General features: G+C 46.8%; 1 protein-coding gene across 1 annotated transcript; it reads left to right on the top strand.

Annotated features, from left to right (window-relative positions):
- The first annotated feature begins 291 nt into the window (after window positions 1-291).
- Window positions 292-20,518, top strand: LOC131293577 (uncharacterized). The gene is made up of 20 exons (XM_058321654.1): window positions 292-370; window positions 1,492-2,159; window positions 2,243-2,287; window positions 2,571-5,453; window positions 6,038-6,402; window positions 6,473-6,683; window positions 6,751-7,109; window positions 7,195-9,187; window positions 9,256-9,414; window positions 9,486-10,438; window positions 10,513-10,929; window positions 13,849-14,259; window positions 14,333-14,444; window positions 14,523-15,365; window positions 15,754-16,638; window positions 16,718-16,859; window positions 17,830-18,647; window positions 18,708-18,788; window positions 18,861-19,438; window positions 19,528-20,518. Exons 1-20 carry the CDS (start codon window positions 292-294, stop codon window positions 20,516-20,518), a joined length of 12,993 nt encoding a protein of 4,330 aa, XP_058177637.1.
- Window positions 20,519-21,079: the final 561 nt, after the last annotated feature.

The raw sequence follows: 21,079 nt of genomic DNA, 5'->3' as shown, positions 1-21,079 counted from the left end.
TGTTCTGGTTCCATAAGATTACCAGCTTGAAGTGATAAAAATAGAATAGTGGTGTTGCATTCGAGGTGTAGTCTATTTTTTTAATTATTATAGCGTTATATTTGAATGAATCCATCTGATTGTCTTTTTCCTTCCGGGCAGATTTGGTAATTTACAAGTGTGTTTTCAGAGTTTGTTGTTATAACAGGTTTTACGGCCCGGAATGGCACAAGAAGGTAGTTTGTGTATTCAGTGATTTACTATAGAGAGTGTAAATTGTGTTTCTGCGGGTTTGTGCACATTGTGCAAATCATGGAAACGTGGAAAACTTTCTCGTGGGGAATAGTGTTCCTGTTCGTCCTGGCGAACCCGGCCGAAGGATTGAAAAGAAGTGAGTACAATTTTGAAATCATCCTCATAAGAAAGAATTATAATATTCATGAAAAAGAGAAAACTTATAATATGAATGTTGCCTGTGTCTTGGAAGCTTTCAAAATATACAACTGAACAATGTACACATATGGGAAGTATTACGTAAATGACTATATAAATAAGATTGCTTATTTGTACCAATAAACATTTTTTCCGTTGTTAAGCTTCCGTTGGGGTGTGTTACAAAATGTAAGACACGGCGAGTCAATATGCACTCCCAAACCATTTGTTTTTCGTAGTCTATCGATGAAATAATGGCATTTTTATAGATGAGTTGTCTAACATCTCTTCTATTACCAAAACAATTCTCAAATTGTTACAAAAACCATTATTGTTACTCCAAAAATTATTAAAACTCCTCTATTTGTGGAGATTTTATATGCTTCGACCTTAATTAATTCCAAACCAAGGTAAACTATTCACATAAAACAATTTACATAATTCACATCAAACACCAAATAAAAATGGTTTTATTGCAATGAATTTTACATCATATGTCTCAATATGACATATCGAAAATTAATCATTTGTAAGTTACCGATGTAGAAGACGCTCAACTATCAGTTAATTTATATGAGTTAGTTCCATTCTGGAAAAGTTTTCTCGACATGTGGATGACATGTCTCATTGTTACACCGGTACAGTCTGCCCTACGTAGACCGGTGCATTTTATCAACAAGAATACAAGGATTATGATTTCCATTCTCTTCAGTATTTGTCAGTCCATCTAGAGGTACGTGAAGGATTTCGACTTGATTCTAAAATCCTTGTAAGCTTACATGATGAGTAGACTTAATTTGCCTTACCATGTTTTCCCAGGTATATTGTAATGTAAAGGCGTGCAATTTTCATAGAATGTTTTAAAAACGCCAATACAAATATTCCATTTGTTCATCAATTTGGATGGAAGGTGCCATTAAAACCGCCTTATATTATTATTTTTTAATTATTTTAAATTAAGCTTAAAGACAGATGTTGTCAAATGTACAGGAATATAGCACCGTTAACTTTTCTTCATTCATTCATCTTTTTTCTTTCATTCTCAACTTCCTCTTCCTTTCCCCGCCACCATTACCTTAGATCCCTTGAAGGATCCTCGCATATGCGGTCGACCTGTGTGTGCCGACACGAATGCAAAGTTCCACTACAATGTGGGCAGTCTGTACAAGTTCGACTACTCGATGTACGTGAAGACGGCGCTGTCCGGCAGCGGAGACAACACCTCCGAACTGCATCTGTCCTCCGTGGTGGAGATCGACTTCCAAGCGCCCTGCCAGGCTACCCTGAAGATGTACACGATCGAGGTACGTGAGCGCGCCCAGCAACCAGCGGAAGAGTCGGACGCCGACTACAGTGACGATTACAACAATGCGCCGGACCTGAGCGACACCTCTGGGGACGTGCACCCGAAGAGCGAGGTGATCGCCGAGGAGCTGATGCGCTTCGAGCTACGCTTTGCGTTTCACGATGGCGCGATCAGCGAAATCTGCCACGAGGAGGATGAGCCGGTGTGGACGTTGAATCTGAAGCGTGGCATCCTGTCGGCGCTGCAGAACACGATGCCCCGGTTCGATATCGACTACGCGACGACCGAAACGGACGTGTCGGGGATATGCGACGTGAGCTACAAGGCGACCGGACGCAATGGGACGAGTCTGCTGTTCCGGAAGTCTAAGGATATCGTGTCGTGCAAGCGGCGCTACAAGACGATTTCGTTAATTCAAACCGTGCCGTACGATTTTCGACCGGTAGGTGATGGAATGGGACGAATGATTTTTTTTCTAGGAAGTTTCTTCACTCCAAATGTATTTCTTCTTTTTTGTTGTTGTAGAATTATGTAGCTTGGCCAATATTGAACTCGACCAGTTATTGTGATGTAAGTATACCAAAGAGAAAACACCAGTTTACAAACATCGTTTGTAAGATTTATCGTTATCAAGATGTCGTTATTTTAGATGTGCAAATTTTGTAAAAGCTATAAATTAGAAATTTTGCTTCATCATTTAATTGATGTTTACATTTTCCTTAGTTCAGTTATCTATTCAATTTCTAAATTATTTAAATAACTTTTCCTTCAGTGAGTCAGATTGAAAAGAGTAAAAGAACTGAAAGACGAACCACCTTCAAAATGTGTGTAATGATCGGAGTTTTTCCTTCAGATTTCTGTCGATAATTCCATCTACAAAAATGTCGCTTGCTACGAGCGTCACCAGCTGGTGCCGTTCTCGAACGGGTTGGCTGGCGCCGTGACCGAAACCTACACCAAGCTCGAGCTGACCGACGAAGAGACGTACACTGATGATGGCCAGCAAAAAGAGGAAATAGACATTCAACGGCGATCGACGCTACTGTACGACCACACGCCCTCGTTGCGGGACAGCCACGATGAGATAAAGGCGTCCCGGGAGCTCCTGAAGCAGCTGTGTGCCCTCGGCTTCCCGAACATCAAGCGAGACTTTCCGGATGTGTTCCTTAGCTTCCTCACGGCAGCTCGGGGTCTATCGACCAACGCGCTCTATCAGTTGCTGGCCCGCTCGGGAAGCATCTGCGACAATGGACGAAACCACATCCTCGAGAGCCTGCCGTACATTCGAAGCCCGGCATCGGTGTCGCTGATGAAGGATCAGATCGTGAAGGGCGAAGTTTCGTCGGCACTGGCCCGGGAGTGGATGCGCTCCTTCGCATACTTGACGCGCCCGAACGAGGAAGTGCTAGAGGCGATGTTCGAGCTGATCGAACACGGTAGTACGATCGGTGATCAGTTCTATTTCCTGCCCGCTACGACGGTGGTACATACGTTCTGCACCATCCATCCCGGGGACTGTGGGGAGGTGGAGAGTGTACAGCGCATCGTAGACTTTCTGGGGTCGAAGCTGAGCGATTCGCTTGCCGATGAAGACGAGCTCGAACAGGATCGTGCCAAACGTGCTAGTGTGATCTTGCTTCTGAAGTCGCTGAGTAACATGGGTGTGGTGAATAAGCCGCTCACGCACGAACTGCGAGCGGTGATCGAGGACGAGCGAAAACCGGCCGAGGTGCGGGTGGAAGCGGTGAACGTGTTCCGACGTCACGATTGCCACCGAACGAAGGATTACTTCCTGAAGGTGTACGGTACGTTCCAGCTAGACGTAGAGGTGCGTATTGCCGCGTATCTGCAGGCGATGCGTTGTCCGGACTATCTGTCGGTGAAGCTGATCAAGCACGTCCTGAAGACGGAGGAGGTGAACCAGGTCGGTTCATTCGTGTGGTCCCATCTGACGAACCTTGCCGGCAGTGCGTCTCCGGTGCGCGTCGAGGCGCAGGGCCTGCTGGCGGAGAACGACCTGGGCAAGAAGTTCCGGCTGGACGTACGCAAGTTTTCGCGCAACTACGAGCAAACACTGTTCTTCGACGAGTACAACTTCGGAGTGACCGTGGATAGCAACGTGATCTTCAGCACGGAATCGTATCTCCCGCGCACGGTTAGGTTGAACTTCACAACGGACCTGTTCGGTGAGTCGATCAACTTTCTCGAGCTGAACATCCGGTCGGAGGGGTTTGAGGATGCCGTGCAGGCGATCTTTGGGCCACATGGATCGTTTAGTGCGAAGATGGTGAACGAACAGCTGGTAAAGCTGCTCAAACTGGCACGCCAGTATGTCCCGCAGCGACTCCTCGACCTGTTCGAGGATGACCCAATATGGAGTGACGAGTCGGAGTCGGAAGACGGTCGCAAGTGGAAGCGCGATACCCAACGCTTGCCGGCAGTGATCGCGCGGGAGGTCCAAGAAGAGGCGGACCAACTCGGATACCGGCTCAAGAGTAATTTCAGCGATCCACAGCTCACAATTAGCGGCAAGATCTTCGGCAATGAGATGTTCTATTTTACCATGGGCAGGGAGATTTTGCAGCGCGACCTAAAGTGGGCCGTTGTCAAGAAGTTGTTCTCGGGCAAGGAGGTGTCCTACACGAAATCGGGCGTCTTTCTCGACACATCCTATGATGTCCCGCTCAGCTCGGGGCTGCCGTTGGCCCTTGGGATCGTTGGTGCGTCTTCTGTGGACCTACGGATGACGGGTGCGGCGCGGACATTCGACATCTGGCGTAAGATGGTCGATGTGGAAGGCAAGGTAAAGCCAAGCGTAACGGTGGACCTAACCGCGACGATGCGTAGTGATTTCGTCCATGCCAGTACGGCGATCAAGGTTAAGAGCAACGTGTACTCAAGCTCGGCCTGGGAAACGAAGCTAAAGGTTCGCGGGGCGGACCTAGCGGTACTGACAGTGAGTCTGCCACAGGATCGCAACGAAATCTTTAGCGTTCGCTCGGAGATGTTCGTGCTGGCAGACGGGCGTGAGTTGAAACAGACCGGCATCGAGCGGCGTTACACCAACTCGACGTGCACTTGGCCGTTTATCGACCAAGCGATCGGGCTGAAGGTGTGTGCCAACTACAGTCTACCGGATGTCAGCAGTGGCAGCGATGTGGACGTACCAAGTCTCATCCTTAGCGGACCGGTCAATTTCGATTTTAGCCTTGACAAAGCGGACCTCACGGCAAAGGTTTATCTGCTGAAATACAGCTGGGATGCGCGTGCCAACCAATCGATCGGGACGATCGTCTTCGAGACGCCGCATTCGCTGGTGCCACGCGTCTTCCGGGCAAACGTTACACTCGAGGCACATCGTAAAACGGCAATCATGTCGTTCGTCAACGGTAATATTTCGCACAAGGCGGTCGGTATGTACGTCCACAATGCGGACCAGCACCGGCTGGAGCTGTCACTGAACGTGAACGATCGTAAGTACCTGGCACTGGAGATGGGTTACAATAAGACGGTGGCGCGCAACGGCCGGATGTATCATCCGTCGTTTTATCTCTCGGTCAACAACGAACGGATCGCCGGAATGGGTGGCCAGGTGCGGCAGACCGAGAAGAATAACATTACGCAATGGGACTACACGATGGTGTTCGAGACGAAGCGGCTACGCGCGAAGGCCATCGGTTATGTGGCGATATCATATAACGCGACGTACATGATTCACAACTCGATGGAGTACAGGGTAAGCATAGCGATAGTGTTGTTGATTCACCAGCAGAGTAATTTAATTCCTCATTGGTCCAGGATCAGGACTCTGAAAATACTGTTTTTCTTTTGTGTTTTTACGAGATGAATTTAAATTTAGTACTAAAGTTCTAATTGAATAAACTAATTTATTCAAGTGCCAGGTTGTATAAATATCATAAATTTATGATAAATGAGGTATAGGTATCAGAAAACATGTTTACTAAGTGGGTATGTGCTTCCACCGCTTTGGTTGGTACCCAAGTTTTTCACTGTTTTTAGATTCCATGTTTGATAAAAATAATCATTTACATAAGAAAGTACTTCTATATTGCTCACTAGTAGTCTTAATCTCACATCAGCGCTTGAAATTTGACTTACTTATATTGTTCTTTTTGTATTTTCTTATTTTCAATCCACCCAAATTAAAATCCTTCGCATGTTTTCAAAAAATTAAAACATAGACTTATCGGAGAGCTTCCGAATCACGTGAATGATATTAAAAATAACAGTTCCTAGATATTGTGTGTAGCAAAAAATTTCATTCGCTTATAAATAAACTCAACGAAATGCTTCTTTCAGTTCTCGGCAAGCAAACTGGAACACTTGGTAATAAACGCTATGGCGGAGGCCGTCAAGAAGGACGTATCGACATACAACGTTAACTTCGATCTGCGTTCGAGTGCCTATCCGCACTTCGATGTGGCCCTCAACGCAACCTATCTAGAAGGCACTGGCCGGTGTGATTTCACGCTACTGCACAACAACGCGCCCGATCTGCGGAACGAAGCGTACCGGACGACGATTAAGGTGATCTTCGCGCACGACAACCCGTACCGGAGTCATGTGATCCTGGGTCCGCAAAGCGACAATCCAACCGAACGGACAAGCCTATCGTTCGAGGTTACAAGACCTCGGTCGAAAACGGATCTGAAGGCGATGATTGTGTAAGTTTGTAGGCGTATGGTTAAAAATGTCTAAATTGTATTAAGTTATCATGATTTCTTGTTACTGTAGCCACGAGAACATGCTTAAGAAAGGATTAGAACACAACGTCCGGTTGCTGGTTCGTTACGCTCCCAAGCGCGAAGTAACTGGCGTGGTCTCGTTCTTTATACCACGCACGCAGCTTTTCTGGTTTGATGGTGCGTTTAATCTCACCGTTCCCGGATTCCATCCATGCACCGTACAAATACGGATCAAAGAGAAGGCCCTGAAGGAACACAGTGTAAGTAGAGGAATTCGAAATCTGACCGTCAACCCGACGAGTAACATTCTCATCCTTGTACAATTAGTTTGATTTCCGTGGAGTTTGGTTTTCGGCACATGCACTGAACGTTAGCGGGTGGTATAAGGATCGCAGCTCGATTGTGAAAAGCTACCACCACGCCAAACTGGTCGCTCAAACGGGCCCAACGTTCCGCGAGGTGCTCGGCGATCTGAAGTACATCCGGGACGAAAACGACAACCGGCTGGACGTGCGCGCGATGTACGATAAGCGCCCGTACGGGATTACGTTGCATCACCGGCAGGGTCCGGAGAATGGTACCAGCAGCTACGCGGAGCTACGCTGGAACGACGGATTGTACTGGTTTTCGGCGCTGATGAAGTCGGCCCCGATTAAACAACTCGATCTGGAGTTACATATTGACAAGTAAGAATAGAGCTAGAATTGAGGGTATTGCAATTGGTTTGGGATCAATAAACTTATCTGTGTTTTGTTCTGAACTGTTTTATAGAATTCGTGATGTCAGCGTGTCTCTACGGGGCTACTCAACCACTCTGAAGCGTGAAGTCGGTATAGAGTTAAAGTGGGACGCCAACCGTGACCCAACGCAGCGAATAACTATTTCTGGTGAATTGAACACACCTACAGATCGAACGTACGATGGACTGTTTCTGCTGTCCTATCCAAATCGCACCTTCAGTGGCACGTTCGACCTCAAGCTGGTCGATCCACGATATTTGGCCAACGCACGCATCTCGTGGAACACAACGGAAGCGATCGAGCTACGGCTAGACGCCGGAACGGACGATGACGTTCTACGCAATATGTGGCTACTGTTCCAGCTGAACACACCATTCAATGGCTGGCGCCATAACGCCCTTAATGGTGGGTTCTACTTCAAGAACAATCTGCTCCGCACGAACCTGTCCGCGCACTGGGCGGAAGATCAAAATCTCGGCCTTGCGCTGATGGGTTACTATATGTCCAACGAGACGGACTTCAACTGCGAGCTGGAGACGAAGCTGCACAGCTCCATCCAGCACGTCCCGACGGCCATGCTGCACCTGAAGCACAAAACCGACCGGAAACGGATAGAAACGATCTGCACGGTGAACCACACGGCAACGGATGAACCACCGCAAGTGTTTTCCGTGCGCTCCAACTGGCAATATGACGCGGACCGGCGGTACCGCAACGTGACGGGCTCACTGAAAATGATCAGCCCGTTCGATGGCTATCAAACAGGTGCCTTGGTAGCTAAGGTGTCACTTAGCGAGAGCCGTGCCATTACCGGGGCGGCCGATTTGCAGCTGGACGACGACAAGTACGAAATGGTGGTCGTTGGGCACGTACGGAATCTGGTCGATTGTATGCTGACGGCCAACGTAACCTCGTCGAACGAGAACTATCGCAACATAAATGGACGCTTTGGGATCAGTGAGAAGGATCGCCACCTGGTGGCGGAAGTGATCACACCGAAGAGTGCGCTCGGGGTGGAGATCCTGTACGCGATCGTGTCTTCGCAGAACTTCGATGTTAAGTTTCATCTTGCCACTCCGCTGAAGGACCTCGAGAAGGTTATTCTGCGGGGCAAGCTTCAACCGGACAACATAGATTTCCGCGTCGGCATGAACAGTATCGTGCTGGGGTGCACAGGCGTCTGGAGGAAGGCTACCCTGCGAGACTTTGAGTACTCGTATCGAATCTATACGCCCCTGCCTAAGTTTGAGGAAAGCGCCTTGATCGTCAAGGTGGTGATCAACACGGAGCGATCGGAATACATCGACGTGGAGCTATCAGGCAAGTTTTCCGAGTACAAGCTGGGTCTGAAGGCAGTCTCGAAGCCGAAACCCCGACTCATCCGTCAACTGTTGCCGCAGACGGCCTCCTCAATGGTGGAGGAAGATCCGTGGAGCGCGGAAGAATCCGACGGCGAGGAAGGCGAGGATGACGAAGAGTACGAGGACGAGGAGGATGAACAGGAGCTGCTTAACTTCATCGGAGACATTGAACTGTACACGATCGTACTACCGACGATCGAGGGTACGCTCGAGCTGACCGAACACCGATCGCAGTACCGGGCGATCGGTAAGATAAAGCTCCCGCAGGGTGACATCGACATCCGCGATCGGTTCTACCTGAAGGATCTTCTTAACATGCAGAACAAATTGCGACTCAAGACGCCGTTCCCGGTGGCTAAGGAAATTACGTCGGAATTCGTGCTCAAGTACTCGTACCAGGCGACGGATATCACAGTTGGCATGAACATGAAGTTCAACAACCGCTCGGAATGGGTAAACACGGGTTTCCAGGTGAACTACAAGTACCATTTAGATGAAGCGGAGGTACACAAACATCAGGCGCTGGTCGATCTAATGACACCGATGAAAAATCTCCAGAAAGTATTCCTGAACGGTTCGCTGGAACTAGAAGATCACAGCTATAAGGGAAATCTGACTGCGAAAACGATGACCACGGATGCGTCACTGGCACTTTCATTTGAGGTAAAGTGCGGGACAAAAAATCTACCGTATTGCGTAGTGTGTTTTTCTAAAGTCTATTTCCCTTACAGAGCGAAGATCAGTTCATCGATACGTTTATGAGTGTTTGGGTCCGTGCACCCCTCATGCCGTACTATGCTTGCCGTGTGTTCTACAAGCAGGACTTCTCCAATACCGAAAACTCGATGGATCTCGGATTTTTGGTGAACGATGGTGACATGTACAGCAATGTACGATCAGATCTAGCGCATAGTCCGTGCTTTAGGAAAGCTTTCATTCAAGTCTTTTCGTCCTTCCACAGTTCCGTATCGATGGCGTATGGTCGTTCGCGAGCCCTCATTATCTCGTCGGAGCAGGAAAGTATCAGTCGAACTTCCTGCCGATCAATTTGATCAACACCGAGCTGAAGATCACTCGATCGCCACACCCACGAGCGTACTGGAACGTCAGGTTCAACGATCAGAACGGCACGACGGAGGAAATTAGAGCTAGTGCCGAGCGTAACCGGGAAATGTTCACGATCGAGTTAAGCGTACCGATGGAAGCGTACAAAAACCTGTCCATCCATGGCCGATTGCAGAATCGGCGCGGCAGTGAGTATACGGTGTCTGGCCAGCTGTACCGCAACGAGTACGTGTTCCAGCTTGAGGGAGACGCTACGATTGTGGAAGACATTCCATACCGGGCCGAGCTAAAGTTCCAGCCGCTCGGTGCGGAAGGATCAGATGGTACGATAAGCTATCGGTGCGGACAACAAAAAAGCGTTACCGACTTCAATCTCAAGCTGGAGAGCGGCTCGAAGTTGGCCAAACTGGATGGAAGCTTCAAGCTGTCCGCCATGTCCGACTGGTACATAAAGCTCGGGGTGGAGTCGTCCGAATCGAGCCTGAAAGATATTGACTTCTCGGTCGGCATCGAACCGGAGACGAATGGAAAGGCACTTGGAAAGTTTAACCTACGGTCGCCCTGGGCGCAGTACGGTATCGATCGTGCCGACATAGAGCTGATGTTCGACGTGAAGCCCATCTCGGGTTCGGTGGTTGGACGGTACGCCATTCGCGAACTAACCGGCAATAGTAGCTGCCTGTGGAACTGGGCACTGAAATCGGACATGCAGTTTGCGCTCGAGAACCGCGTGCTACGAAATTCGGTGGAGCGGTACTTCCGCACGGGCGTCCGCTACGTCAGTCCGGACGTGGAGAACAATCATAATTTTACCTTCGGTGGAGACTTGAACTTGAACAACATTTGGGTGTAAGTATACTAACGCAGTCAATGCTAAAATAATATTGAGAGGTTTGTTACGTGGGGTTAATTTAATTTTCCAGATTCAATGCAAACGCCTCGGTTGACTTCATTTCCATTCGCGACCTATCGGCAGTCATGACGGTATTACTGCCAAAACCGGTCGGCGATGTTCATACGCTGGCGATCGCGATGAACGGGAATCTACCCTTCGTGGAGCCGGTCAAATCTTTCCACCTGGAAACTTCGTACGAGACGGAAGAAAGCCGTAAACGCTACGCGTATCTCTCGGAGTACAGCTTCATCGGCGATCTGCGCACACTGTTGCGTTTCGAGTGGGGCCCGGACATCAGGAAGCAGCGGATACAGTCGAACTTGAATATGTTCCGCATCGGTGACCGGCGGGAGTTGACGGCTCGACTGCGTGGTCCATGGTACCTGGAGGATGCTTTTACTGCCTACGGAACGTACGATTATATCGATGCGCTGTTTCTCGTCAGGTAGGTTAGCTTCCACGCATACTTAACCATTTAAGAAAATATACATTACGCCCATACAGTCAGTGCACAGAAGGGAAACAAAAACTATTTGGGTTTTGAGGAACAGTTGTTTTAGAAAAGTAAAAATGAGGGATTGTTATTTGCACTGTCCTCTTCATTTTGATGTGATTTACCAGTTTGGGTTCCCAAGATATTCTCATAATTGTCCCGTCGCACCCTAAACACGTACAAAAAAAGTGAGTACATAGCTCAATGTTTCTTCATGTTATTTATTCTATTTTGCTTTTGCTTGGATATTTTGTGGTTGTTTGGAGTTTTATTACAAAAAATGTGAACGAGTTAATCAGTTCTACCGCGGGTTTCCTCTACTCCTTTATTCTGCCATCCCTTTAAAACATAGTAAATTAACACTTGATCGTGAATAATATTTTTCTCTGAACCCGTGGGAATCGAGTCTAATCGCCACTGGCGATGGACTTCTCTATTGTGAGATGTCTTACGCTGATTGTGTATTTTAGTGAGATGATCGTTTATAGGTGTATTTTATAGAGCTTATAGGTGTATTTTACCAATCGTTCCGTGAGCAAGATTGCTACCAATACGATAAGTACGGTTGCTTTAAAGTCCTGGACCATGTGATGTTCTGTATGGACTTCCAGATTCTGGATAATGGTAACGTCGTTGTTACAACCCAACTCGGCTCTTGGTTTAGATCCCCATGAACCCATTTTGTCCAAAAAATGGTCGATTGTAAATTCGTAAGTGATCTTTATCAATTTTTCTCCGTCGCACTGCAGGTCTGTAGTGTCTGTGATAGGTTTTTTTTGCACTCAAGATAACTTAGTACGCACGCTGCATTAATGAATATTTTCACTGCACTGCAAGCATTTTTCTGGATCAACTTTCTTTAGTATTTTCACCGTACCAATTTTTCTTCAGAAAAATTTGTTTTTTCATTCGATGTTTCCGGAACTTATTGTTTTTCACTCAGTTTTATTGGATTGTATTGTATACATCCGGGAGCCTCGGTGGCCACGTGGTGTTGTTGGTCCGGTCGCGAAAGACAGGTAGAGATGCGGAGTGGAACGGCCGGTTGAATCAGTCGGAAACTGGGTCTTCGTAGAATGAAACAACTTGTTTCGTAGTTACTTTTTCAACGACTGAACGATTTTCGTTTGCCGTACTCTTTATTTTATAGTATGTAAAAAATATTGGTATGTTTGGTAATGGTTGGAGTTGTCATCATTTCTTCTTCTGATTGGTTAGTGCTGATTTGCCTTACTTGCATTTTGGGCGCGTTGGTAAATGTTTACCAACTTCTGACTTTGGTGCTTAAATTGCTTGTTAAGCTGAGTAAGGTTTTTGTATCTTGCCCTGAATAATGTATCGATAGAGTGTGTTGCTTTGTCATGCATTCGTTGTTTTGATGGCTAGGCTCAATGGCAGGGGCGGATCATTGGGTAAGCAAACTAAGCAGCTGCGTGGGGACCCACCCTTTGGAGGGCCCCGTCCTTTTTGCCCATGATTTGGAATTAAAATATGAAATTGATTAAGCATATTGGACATAGATCAGCAAAAGTAATGTCCTGCACATTTCCAAATACTACTCTACTTTTTCTTCTAATTATTCATGCTTTTTCTTTTCCAAACATTTCAAGATTATCATTTTTTTAAGACGATGTAAGACATAAAAAAAAATTACTCGACAATTCATAGATGGTTCATAGAAAATGATATTCGTGGAAAATAATTCTCGTGAAAAGTTATTTTTTGTTTCGCATGAAATACAGCATTGGAAAAAGCATTCGGGTAAGATTCCAAAGCAATTTACTCTAGCGTTAATGCCTTTCTTTGGTTTATCATCCAACCCGTTTTCAAGATCAATGTAAACTCGTCCTTACGAGGATTAAAAATGCTTTATGGAAATGTTCACCTTTCAAATGTGTACTCATTTTCCACGATAAGCTTCATTCGAGTGAATGATCCAACAGGGAACTTCAGAGAACTGCTTTCGTTTCTGCTGTAGGTCGTGTTATTTTTTATGGTGTTGTATGGCTAAACTTTAATGTGTCACGGCGTTTTTACGGGCCGTGCTGTTTCGATGCGTTGATCGGAATTTGCTTATGATGAGTTTTTATAATTTAGGTTGAGTCAAGTATGATTGGATTGACATTGATTAATAACAAGTGTGTCGGGTTAAGCTTGTGCATATCGTATGCTACACATGATTTTTAAATAGCTTCACCACTTATTGGCCTCACTAGAGGTGCGACGGGACAATTTTCAGCATATCTCGAGAACCCAAACTCGTATCACGTCCGAATTTTATCAACAATAAGATGATAGTGTAAAGAACAATTACTCGTTTTTACTTTTCTAAAATTAACGTTCGTTATAAAGCAAATGGTTTTTGTTCCTGTTTTAGCCTGCTGTGTACTGACTTTCTCTGTGTACTAATTTTTATTAATGTATTAAATTTAAAAACGAACATAAAAACAGCACCGCTTCAAATTCGTCACTTTTTACAAATTAACCAGTTGAGAAGGAGAGCCTATAGTAGCCTTCCAGAGACGTCGGATCCAACCCTTTAACAGAACAAGGTTTACTTAGGTAGTCACTATTTTGATAACACTTGTCTGTTGAAATGTGTTGAAGGTGCTTTTCCGTTATATATTCCGGCTTTTTCGATAGTTTGTATGCATATAATATCCTCATCTATTTTCCACCTTGCTCAATTTCTGTTCAATTTGGCGTAGGCTTACGGTTATCGTGGAATTTAATCCAGGGACTTACATTGTACTCATGGTACGGATTACACGATTTGCTAGAATTTCGTAGTTGCTCTATGAGCTTACCCGTCCAAAAGCGGATCAAAATGTTAACAGGTACTCTACGTACACTTAAATGTTATCTTCCCAGCGGAAACATTTCCATACCAGCATCAACGAAAGTGGCGAGTGCGAACGTGGCCTTTAACAATCTGTCCAACATGAAGGGTGACGTTAACTGCACCACCCCGTTCCTGAACGTCACCTGGATCCATGGCCAGCTGGAGTTCATTGAAACTCCGCTCGAGTCGATACGCTACCTAAAGGGAACGTGGCCCGAATCGAGTGCGGTGTTCGACGCAAAGGCAACCTACCGCAGTAACAACCAGGATCGAGAGCAGCAGGGTACGATCAAGATAGAGGTTCCGCTGCAGACGAGACACTACGCCGAGGTGAAGTATGGGCTGGCACAGCGACCAGCTATTACCACTGGCCATGCTGAGGTGGACTATAACAGCCAGAAGGTGCTCAGCGGTCAGTACACGTCAAAGGAGGAATCACGGTAGGGTTTACTTTTTATACCATCGAAATAGAATTCGCATTTTACTAATACTGCTATTTGTATTTCTACACAGAGCTGGATTTGATAAGGAAACAATCGATGTTACTTTGGAGAACAACTTCATGCCTGTAGGAGTGCATTATGTGCATTCACTCAATTTGCTAGACGCAGACGTACGCACACTGGTAAGTGTAGATCGTTTAAATTGTTTTGTTTTGTTGTCGAATCGGTGCAATAAATGTGACCATTATATAATTGTGCAGGACATAAAGCGTGCCGAAGTGTTTCAGCTACGGAATCAGAAGAATTTCAACATTACCGGCGAATTGCACGTGCTGGACAAGGCTATGGGTCGAGAGTACATCGTTAAGGCGATCCACCCGAACCGAACCGTGGTCCTGACTGCCGATTTCGAGCAGGATAATAACGTCAACCGAAAGAAATCAAAGCTGCAGCTTTCGCCGACCGTCTGGATTGCGTACGACTTCCAGCTGGTCAACCGTTCGCGGGACGATCTGGAGTCGCAAAACTTTACGCTACAGATTTCCTACCCGAAACGAAACATCTCCGCCGACGGGTGGTATTCCTATACGGACCTTGCCTTCGACTCGGACCTCACGCTGTCGTACAGTCCGAACCGAACGGAGGAGGACAGTGCGCCGCCCAAACAGCGTACGGTACGGGGAGCGATTGTGTGGCGCGATCTGGTCAATAGTACTACCGGCGGACAGCAGCTACAGCTTGCGCTCGGTCATCCGAGCTTCAAGCAGGACGTTACACTGGACGCACTGTACTTTACCAATCCAAAGCATTGGTTCAGCTCCAATCTAGCGTTGCGCTACAATGACGACGATGATCATCTGCTGGCGATGGGCTTCGATTTGAACGATCTGCGACCGATCGTTGGGTACTGGAACTACTCGTACCATCTGTACAGCAGGCATTCGGCATCCGATTTGGATCTGGATTCGATCGGATCGGTTGGGCTGAGGCATGGGCTGTATGGTATAAGCTCCAACTCTCACTACCAACGGGCCTATCTCTCGCAGATGCAAGGCCACGTGTTGGGTTCGCTGAACATACAGGAGAAGGAACTGCATTACGAGGTAATTTTGTTTCTTCATCAAAACATTTACATAAAACATTAAAAGATAAGTTCGTATCAAATCGCTTGAACAAGTTTAATGAATGGTAAATGTTTCCTCTTAAGCTGCCTTCTCCAGCTGACTCCTTTTTAATGCCTTTCTTTGGTTTATCATCCAATCCTTTTTCAACATCAATGTAAACACTACCTCGTCCTTACGAGGATCAAAAATGTTTTATGCAATTGTTCAACTTTCAAGTGCACTCATTTTTTGCGATCAGCTTCGTTCGAGCGAATGATCTAACAGCAAACTTCAATTAATACCAAAATGTGCACAAAGTAATGGGTGCAAAAGTAACTACATCTCCTTTTAGATTTGATTATTACGACAAATTTCTTTTCGTTTATAGCGTATAACTTCTCAAAGCAAGTACCGCATATGGACTAAAGCTGCCGGAGCCTATCCCGTCTACAAGATCAACGGAACCTTGCTCGACGGTACGGAAGTCGATGCGAACGGCTTCTTTTATTTAAACATCGACGACCGAATGGTGCAGATGAAGATCAACATGACCCCGGACGGTTCGGAGAACGTGTACATGTACGGCATCATACCCGACTCGCGCAGTGCGTACTTTGACTTCTGGCGGGATTACGACAATTCGCGCGAGGTGGACGTTACCTACTACCTCAAGATGAACCATTCCCGGCTGATCACGGGCCACATGCTGTGGCGCCCGCAGATCAAATCGGACCTGCAGGAATGGGTGAAGGACTACTTTAGCCGGATGCACCACACTTTCCTCGAGTACACCGAGTTCTGGATCAAACACGTGTACCTCGAAACGAAAGACTCTACGACGGGCATATACGAGGCCGCGCAGCCGTACGTCGAGGGCCTGCTGGAGGACATGGCTGGGCTGAGCGTGCTGCAGAATGATTTGGAAGATCTACACCACTTCCTGAACGCGTCGTACGTGGCGGATGATTTCTACATTCGGTCGGCCATTAACTTCACCATCACGGTGCTGGACGAGCTGGCGATCAAGAATAAGATTACATCGTTGCCGAAGATCCTGACGGAGCTGTGGCAGGTTATGGGAGAGTCTGGTCAGGCGTTGGGCAAATCGATTGCCTGGTTGCTGGAGCGCGTCAAGCTGTCGTACCAGAAGTTTATGGATATCGTGGGACGGATCTTCCAAGGGGATGCCATGCGCTACTTGTCGTCAACGTTGGAGGATTCGCTAGAGCGCTACGATAGATTTGTAAAGGATGTCCATTTGCAGTTTATCAAGGTATGTGAGGGGTTTATTTTGGGCCGAAAGATTGTCTTGTTGCCGTATTTAAGCATTCATTTTGTTTTTAATTCGTTAGAACATCCAAGACATGTGGGAAAAGTGCACTACTATGGCGTCTACGTTCTGGCACCGAATGCTGCAAAACATTGAACCAACGATCATTCGTCTGGCACATTACGGTGAATCGCTCGGTTGGTTCGTCGGAAACGAGATTTTCAGTAAGTTGGTTTAATGTCCAATTGGTCATGGATCGCTAACAATATATAACGGGTTATCATTATGTGTGTAGTCGGAGAGAAATAATAGCCATTCAAGTAACAACAATTAGCAACAAGTCCTCGTTCATCTGAACAGCTGGGACAGCCGCCAAGTTCTGGGTAGAGCTTTCTAGGGGCCTCAAGCAGCTTTGATTTGAATCCTCTTGAAAGTACACACTACATGCACCATATATTACTTTAGATTTAGCTTCATTTTACCTCAATGTTATTTCATTCAAATGTTTTGTATTTTTTTGTATTGTGCTTATCTCATGCGATATCAAGAATAACTATCCAAGAGAATCCATGATATAATTTTCTATGCAGAAAGTAGACAAGTAATTAACATTTTGATTTTTGATAAAATTTGATTAACAAGTTTTTTAGTCATTCTAAAACTGAACAAGTCTTTTTTTTTATAGATATTTAAACATTATTTCTATGTTTTGAAGTGTACAGGACACTACTTTTGCTAATCCATATATGTCCATTATTTGATATATAATAATTATACTCAAGCCATTCTGAGAATCGTCTTCATTCTGATGAAATCTTTAAGTAAATCATATATCTTTTCAGTTTAACCCCAACAAAAACACATGAAGGCGACGTTTGATGTTTTCTTTATCAAGATTCAATTCTGATAGTTCAGTTGCATCATTCGCACATTTTCATATTCTTTTTTTTACTTTTGCGCGTTGCACATTTGATGCGACAAGCAACTGGGCTGCGGCCTAGTTTGCTTACCCTATGATCCGCCTCTGGTTCTGGGAAGTGTCCACAAAGTGTTAAGGGAATCAACAATCGTTATAAACACTTTTTTAATGTAGGTCATAGAAATTCGTAGAATTCAGCTATTCATTGATCAAAGAGCAAACAAGTAAAACGCGGTTGAGTTAAACTTCCAATGGCTTCCTTTTTTTACTTTAAGCTTTCCTCTACAATAAGACGCAAGAACTGGCCGATTCGCCATACTTCAACACGGTGACCAACTTCACGCAAGACCTTGACATGCTGTACAAGGATCTGGTGACGAATGACGTCTTCACGAACCTCAAGAAGTACTCCTCGGTGACGTACCGGTTCCTGCGCGAGAAGTACTTCCAGCTGGTACCGTTCGGGCGCGAGTTCCACCAGGTGGTGATGGAGCTTGTGGAGGAAATCAAGGAGCTGCAGAAGATCGAGTACGTGCGCTTCTTCATCCAGCGCTACGAGGAGGTGCGGGCCAAAATGGAGTGGCTCGCGGACGAGTTCCAGGTCGAACGGCGGTTGCAGCAGATGTGGACGATACTGCGCAATAAGTTATCGCACATAGCGCAGACGGCACTGCAGGCCGAAAACCACTACCGCGAGGCGAAGACAAAGTTCATCTTCGATCCCGACCACGGCGTGATGGAGCTGGAGCAGAAGCTACCGATGTCCTGGCATGCGTTCAACGAGACGCCCAAGTTTGAGGAGATACCGGAGTTTAAGTTTATTGGCGATATTCAGGATCTGTTTGCCGGGAGCAACACGACCCTATGGACGCTGTACAACGACATTTGTCCGTTTGCCGATCCGCAGATGTGGCTGCCACCGTTCAAGAGCGTCGGGTTGCTGGTCGGTTCGCGGCACTACATGTCGTTCGATAAGCGCTTCATTTCGATGGACTTGCGCGAGATGGAACAGGGTGGCAGTTCGAACGAGTGCCGTTACGTTTTGGCCCATGACTATCATAATCGCACACTTACGCTCCTATTGGAACCTTCGGTAGGATAATTTGGTAGCTGTTTTGTTGTTGATTGTTATAATATGGAGTGTGTTTTACAGGTACTGCCAGATGGTCGCAGTTCGCGGAAAATAACCCTAATCACGGATGATCATACGCTCGAAATTGATATTTTTGATATTGTATGTATCGTTTAAATGAATTTTTATTTAGTACAAAACTGATTAATTGCATCAACACCTTCCACATTTCAGAGCGTAAAGATCAACAAGAAAGACACAACCGCCCTACCGGCCCTGATCGGCAAGGAGACGGTGGTCTTCCGGGAGTCGGACCTGCTGTACGTTCACTCGCAACGAGGCTTCCTGCTCGCCTGCAGCCTTCGCTACCATCTGTGTTGGCTGGAGCTGAGCGGATGGTACTTTGGAAAAGTGGCTGGTTTGCTTGGGACGATGAATAATGAGCCGTTTGATGATCGCACCACTGCCATGCACCGCTTCAGTCAGTCTGATGATCAGTTCCTGAACAGCTGGGCTCTGCCGGGATGCCGCGCTTCCGTGGCGACGACCAACAGCACGAGTAATTACTATGGTGCTTCGAACGAGCTGACCCAACTGTGCGACTCGTTCTTCCGCCACAAGCTATCGTACTTTGCGTCGTGCTTCCCGGTGGTAGATGTGACGCCGTTCTACGATATGTGCCTGGATTTGGGTCATCATTTGAAAACCGACGTCGGGCCCTCGGATCGTGGCGCTTGTTCGGCGGCGCTTGCCTACATACAGGCGTGTGCGATAGAGGATACGTTGCTGCGCGTGCCGGATAGTTGTATCAGGTACGGAAGGGCCTTATCTCTGAGAAGAGGGATCGTTGGATCGTTGTATAATATTGAAATACAATATTCCTTTGTTTTTATTTTAACAGCTGTCAGCTTCTGAACGGTACACACGTACCCGAGGGAAGCTTCGTACCGTTGCGCGATGCGGATGTTCCGGCCGCTGCGGACGTGGTGTTCATCGTGGAGGCCAAACCGTGCAACGAACGCTTCGTGCAAACGAAGAGCATCAATCTGCTGGTGGATAGCATCAACCGGGAGCTGCAGGATTTGAAAATACGCGACACCCGGTACGGTGTGGTCGCGTTCGGTGGTGCCGCTCCCTTCGACCGGGCGCACAGTGTCGTCGTGGGGAACAGCGTGTTCGAAAATCACGACCGATTGCAGCCGTTCTTCGAGCACATCGTGACGGGCAACGGTACGAACGAGGACATCTTCGATGCGATCATACTGGCCTCGAAGCTCGTGTTCCGACCGGGCGCCTCGAAGACGTTCATCCTTCTGCCGTGTTCGCGCTGCGCAACCTCGAAGATGAAGCTTGACTTTTCCTCGATCGTCCAGCTGCTGATCGAGTACGACATCAAGCTGCACATCCTGGCCGACCACGAGCTGTCGTTCAACAAGACGCGCGTCTCTCGCCTGTTCTACGGCATGGACAGTCGGGCCGCGTACACGAAGAAGGACGTGAAAGAGCTGGTCGGCGATGAGGAGCTGCGGAAGCAGATACGGCTCCCGAAGGCGACGCTCGGCGAGTGTATTGCGTTGGCGATGGAAACGAACGGTTCGGTATTCGGTGGCCACAAGCTGCGCCAGGATCATCGGGCCAACGCGAACAATACGAAAAAGTTCATCAAGGTGTTTGCGAAACGGATCGCCCAGACGGCGGTACCGAACAGTTGCCAAACGTGCGAGTGCACCGGGCACAACACCGGCGTGGCGTACATGCAGTGCTTGCCGTGTGAATACCCCTCGCCGTTCACGCTCGACGATGACGACATGACGGACGAGAAGTTCCTGTCGGTGATGCAACCGGAGAACGATTGGGCTTGGGATGAGGAGGACGAGCAGTTGATGCAGTGAGCGGTGGTGGAGATGTTTAAAGCATTTGTATTTTTATATTTGAACTAGACTAATATGCCTTCAAGATGGGCAAAACTTACCCAGCAGGAAACAGGTGTTAGCACATTTTTACAAGAAACACTTGTCCTGCTCGAACGTACAATCTTACCGAGTTTTCCGTTCGTACTTGAGTAATCTCCGTTGTCTTAGAGGGATACACATTGCCTCGGTAAGGCATACATCGTTTAAGAAATGCTTAAGCTTCACTAGTTGTTCGAATAATAATAACATTCATAATAATGATAAAAATAAAGCAACTCGCCCGAGAGTTAGGAAAGAATATTTCATTTTTATTACTATCAGTAGGTTACATATAATTGGTTTTGTTTGCTGTCTCCCCCTTCCGCTCGTGTTTTGTTTTTAACTTTTGTGTGTTTTTTTCTTCTCATTTCTTAGATTCTATTCGATTAAAGTTTTAAAGTTTCCTCTGTCCACAGTTTTGCCCAACGTTCATCCTTGCATAGTATCATCGTTTCTATGGGAGGACGTGTTAGGGTACCACTTTCTGCACCCTTCCCTAAT

Source organism: Anopheles ziemanni, chromosome 2 (assembly GCF_943734765.1).
Source record: "Anopheles ziemanni chromosome 2, idAnoZiCoDA_A2_x.2, whole genome shotgun sequence".
NCBI classification, from domain to species: domain Eukaryota; kingdom Metazoa; phylum Arthropoda; class Insecta; order Diptera; family Culicidae; genus Anopheles; species Anopheles ziemanni.
Note: the sequence above shows the minus strand (reverse complement) of the source record. Positions and strands in the feature narration are given on the sequence as shown.

Bases quoted from the DNA above. Each gene is read 5' to 3' on its own strand.
- LOC131293577 (XM_058321654.1), top strand. From the start codon at position 292: ATGGAAACGTGGAAAACTTTCTCGTGGGGAATAGTGTTCCTGTTCGTC. The intron at 5,454-6,037 runs GTAAGCATAGCG...TGCTTCTTTCAG, and splicing joins ACAACTCGATGGAGTACAGG to TTCTCGGCAAGCAAACTGGA. The intron at 9,415-9,485 runs GTACGATCAGAT...GTCCTTCCACAG, and splicing joins ATGGTGACATGTACAGCAAT to TTCCGTATCGATGGCGTATG.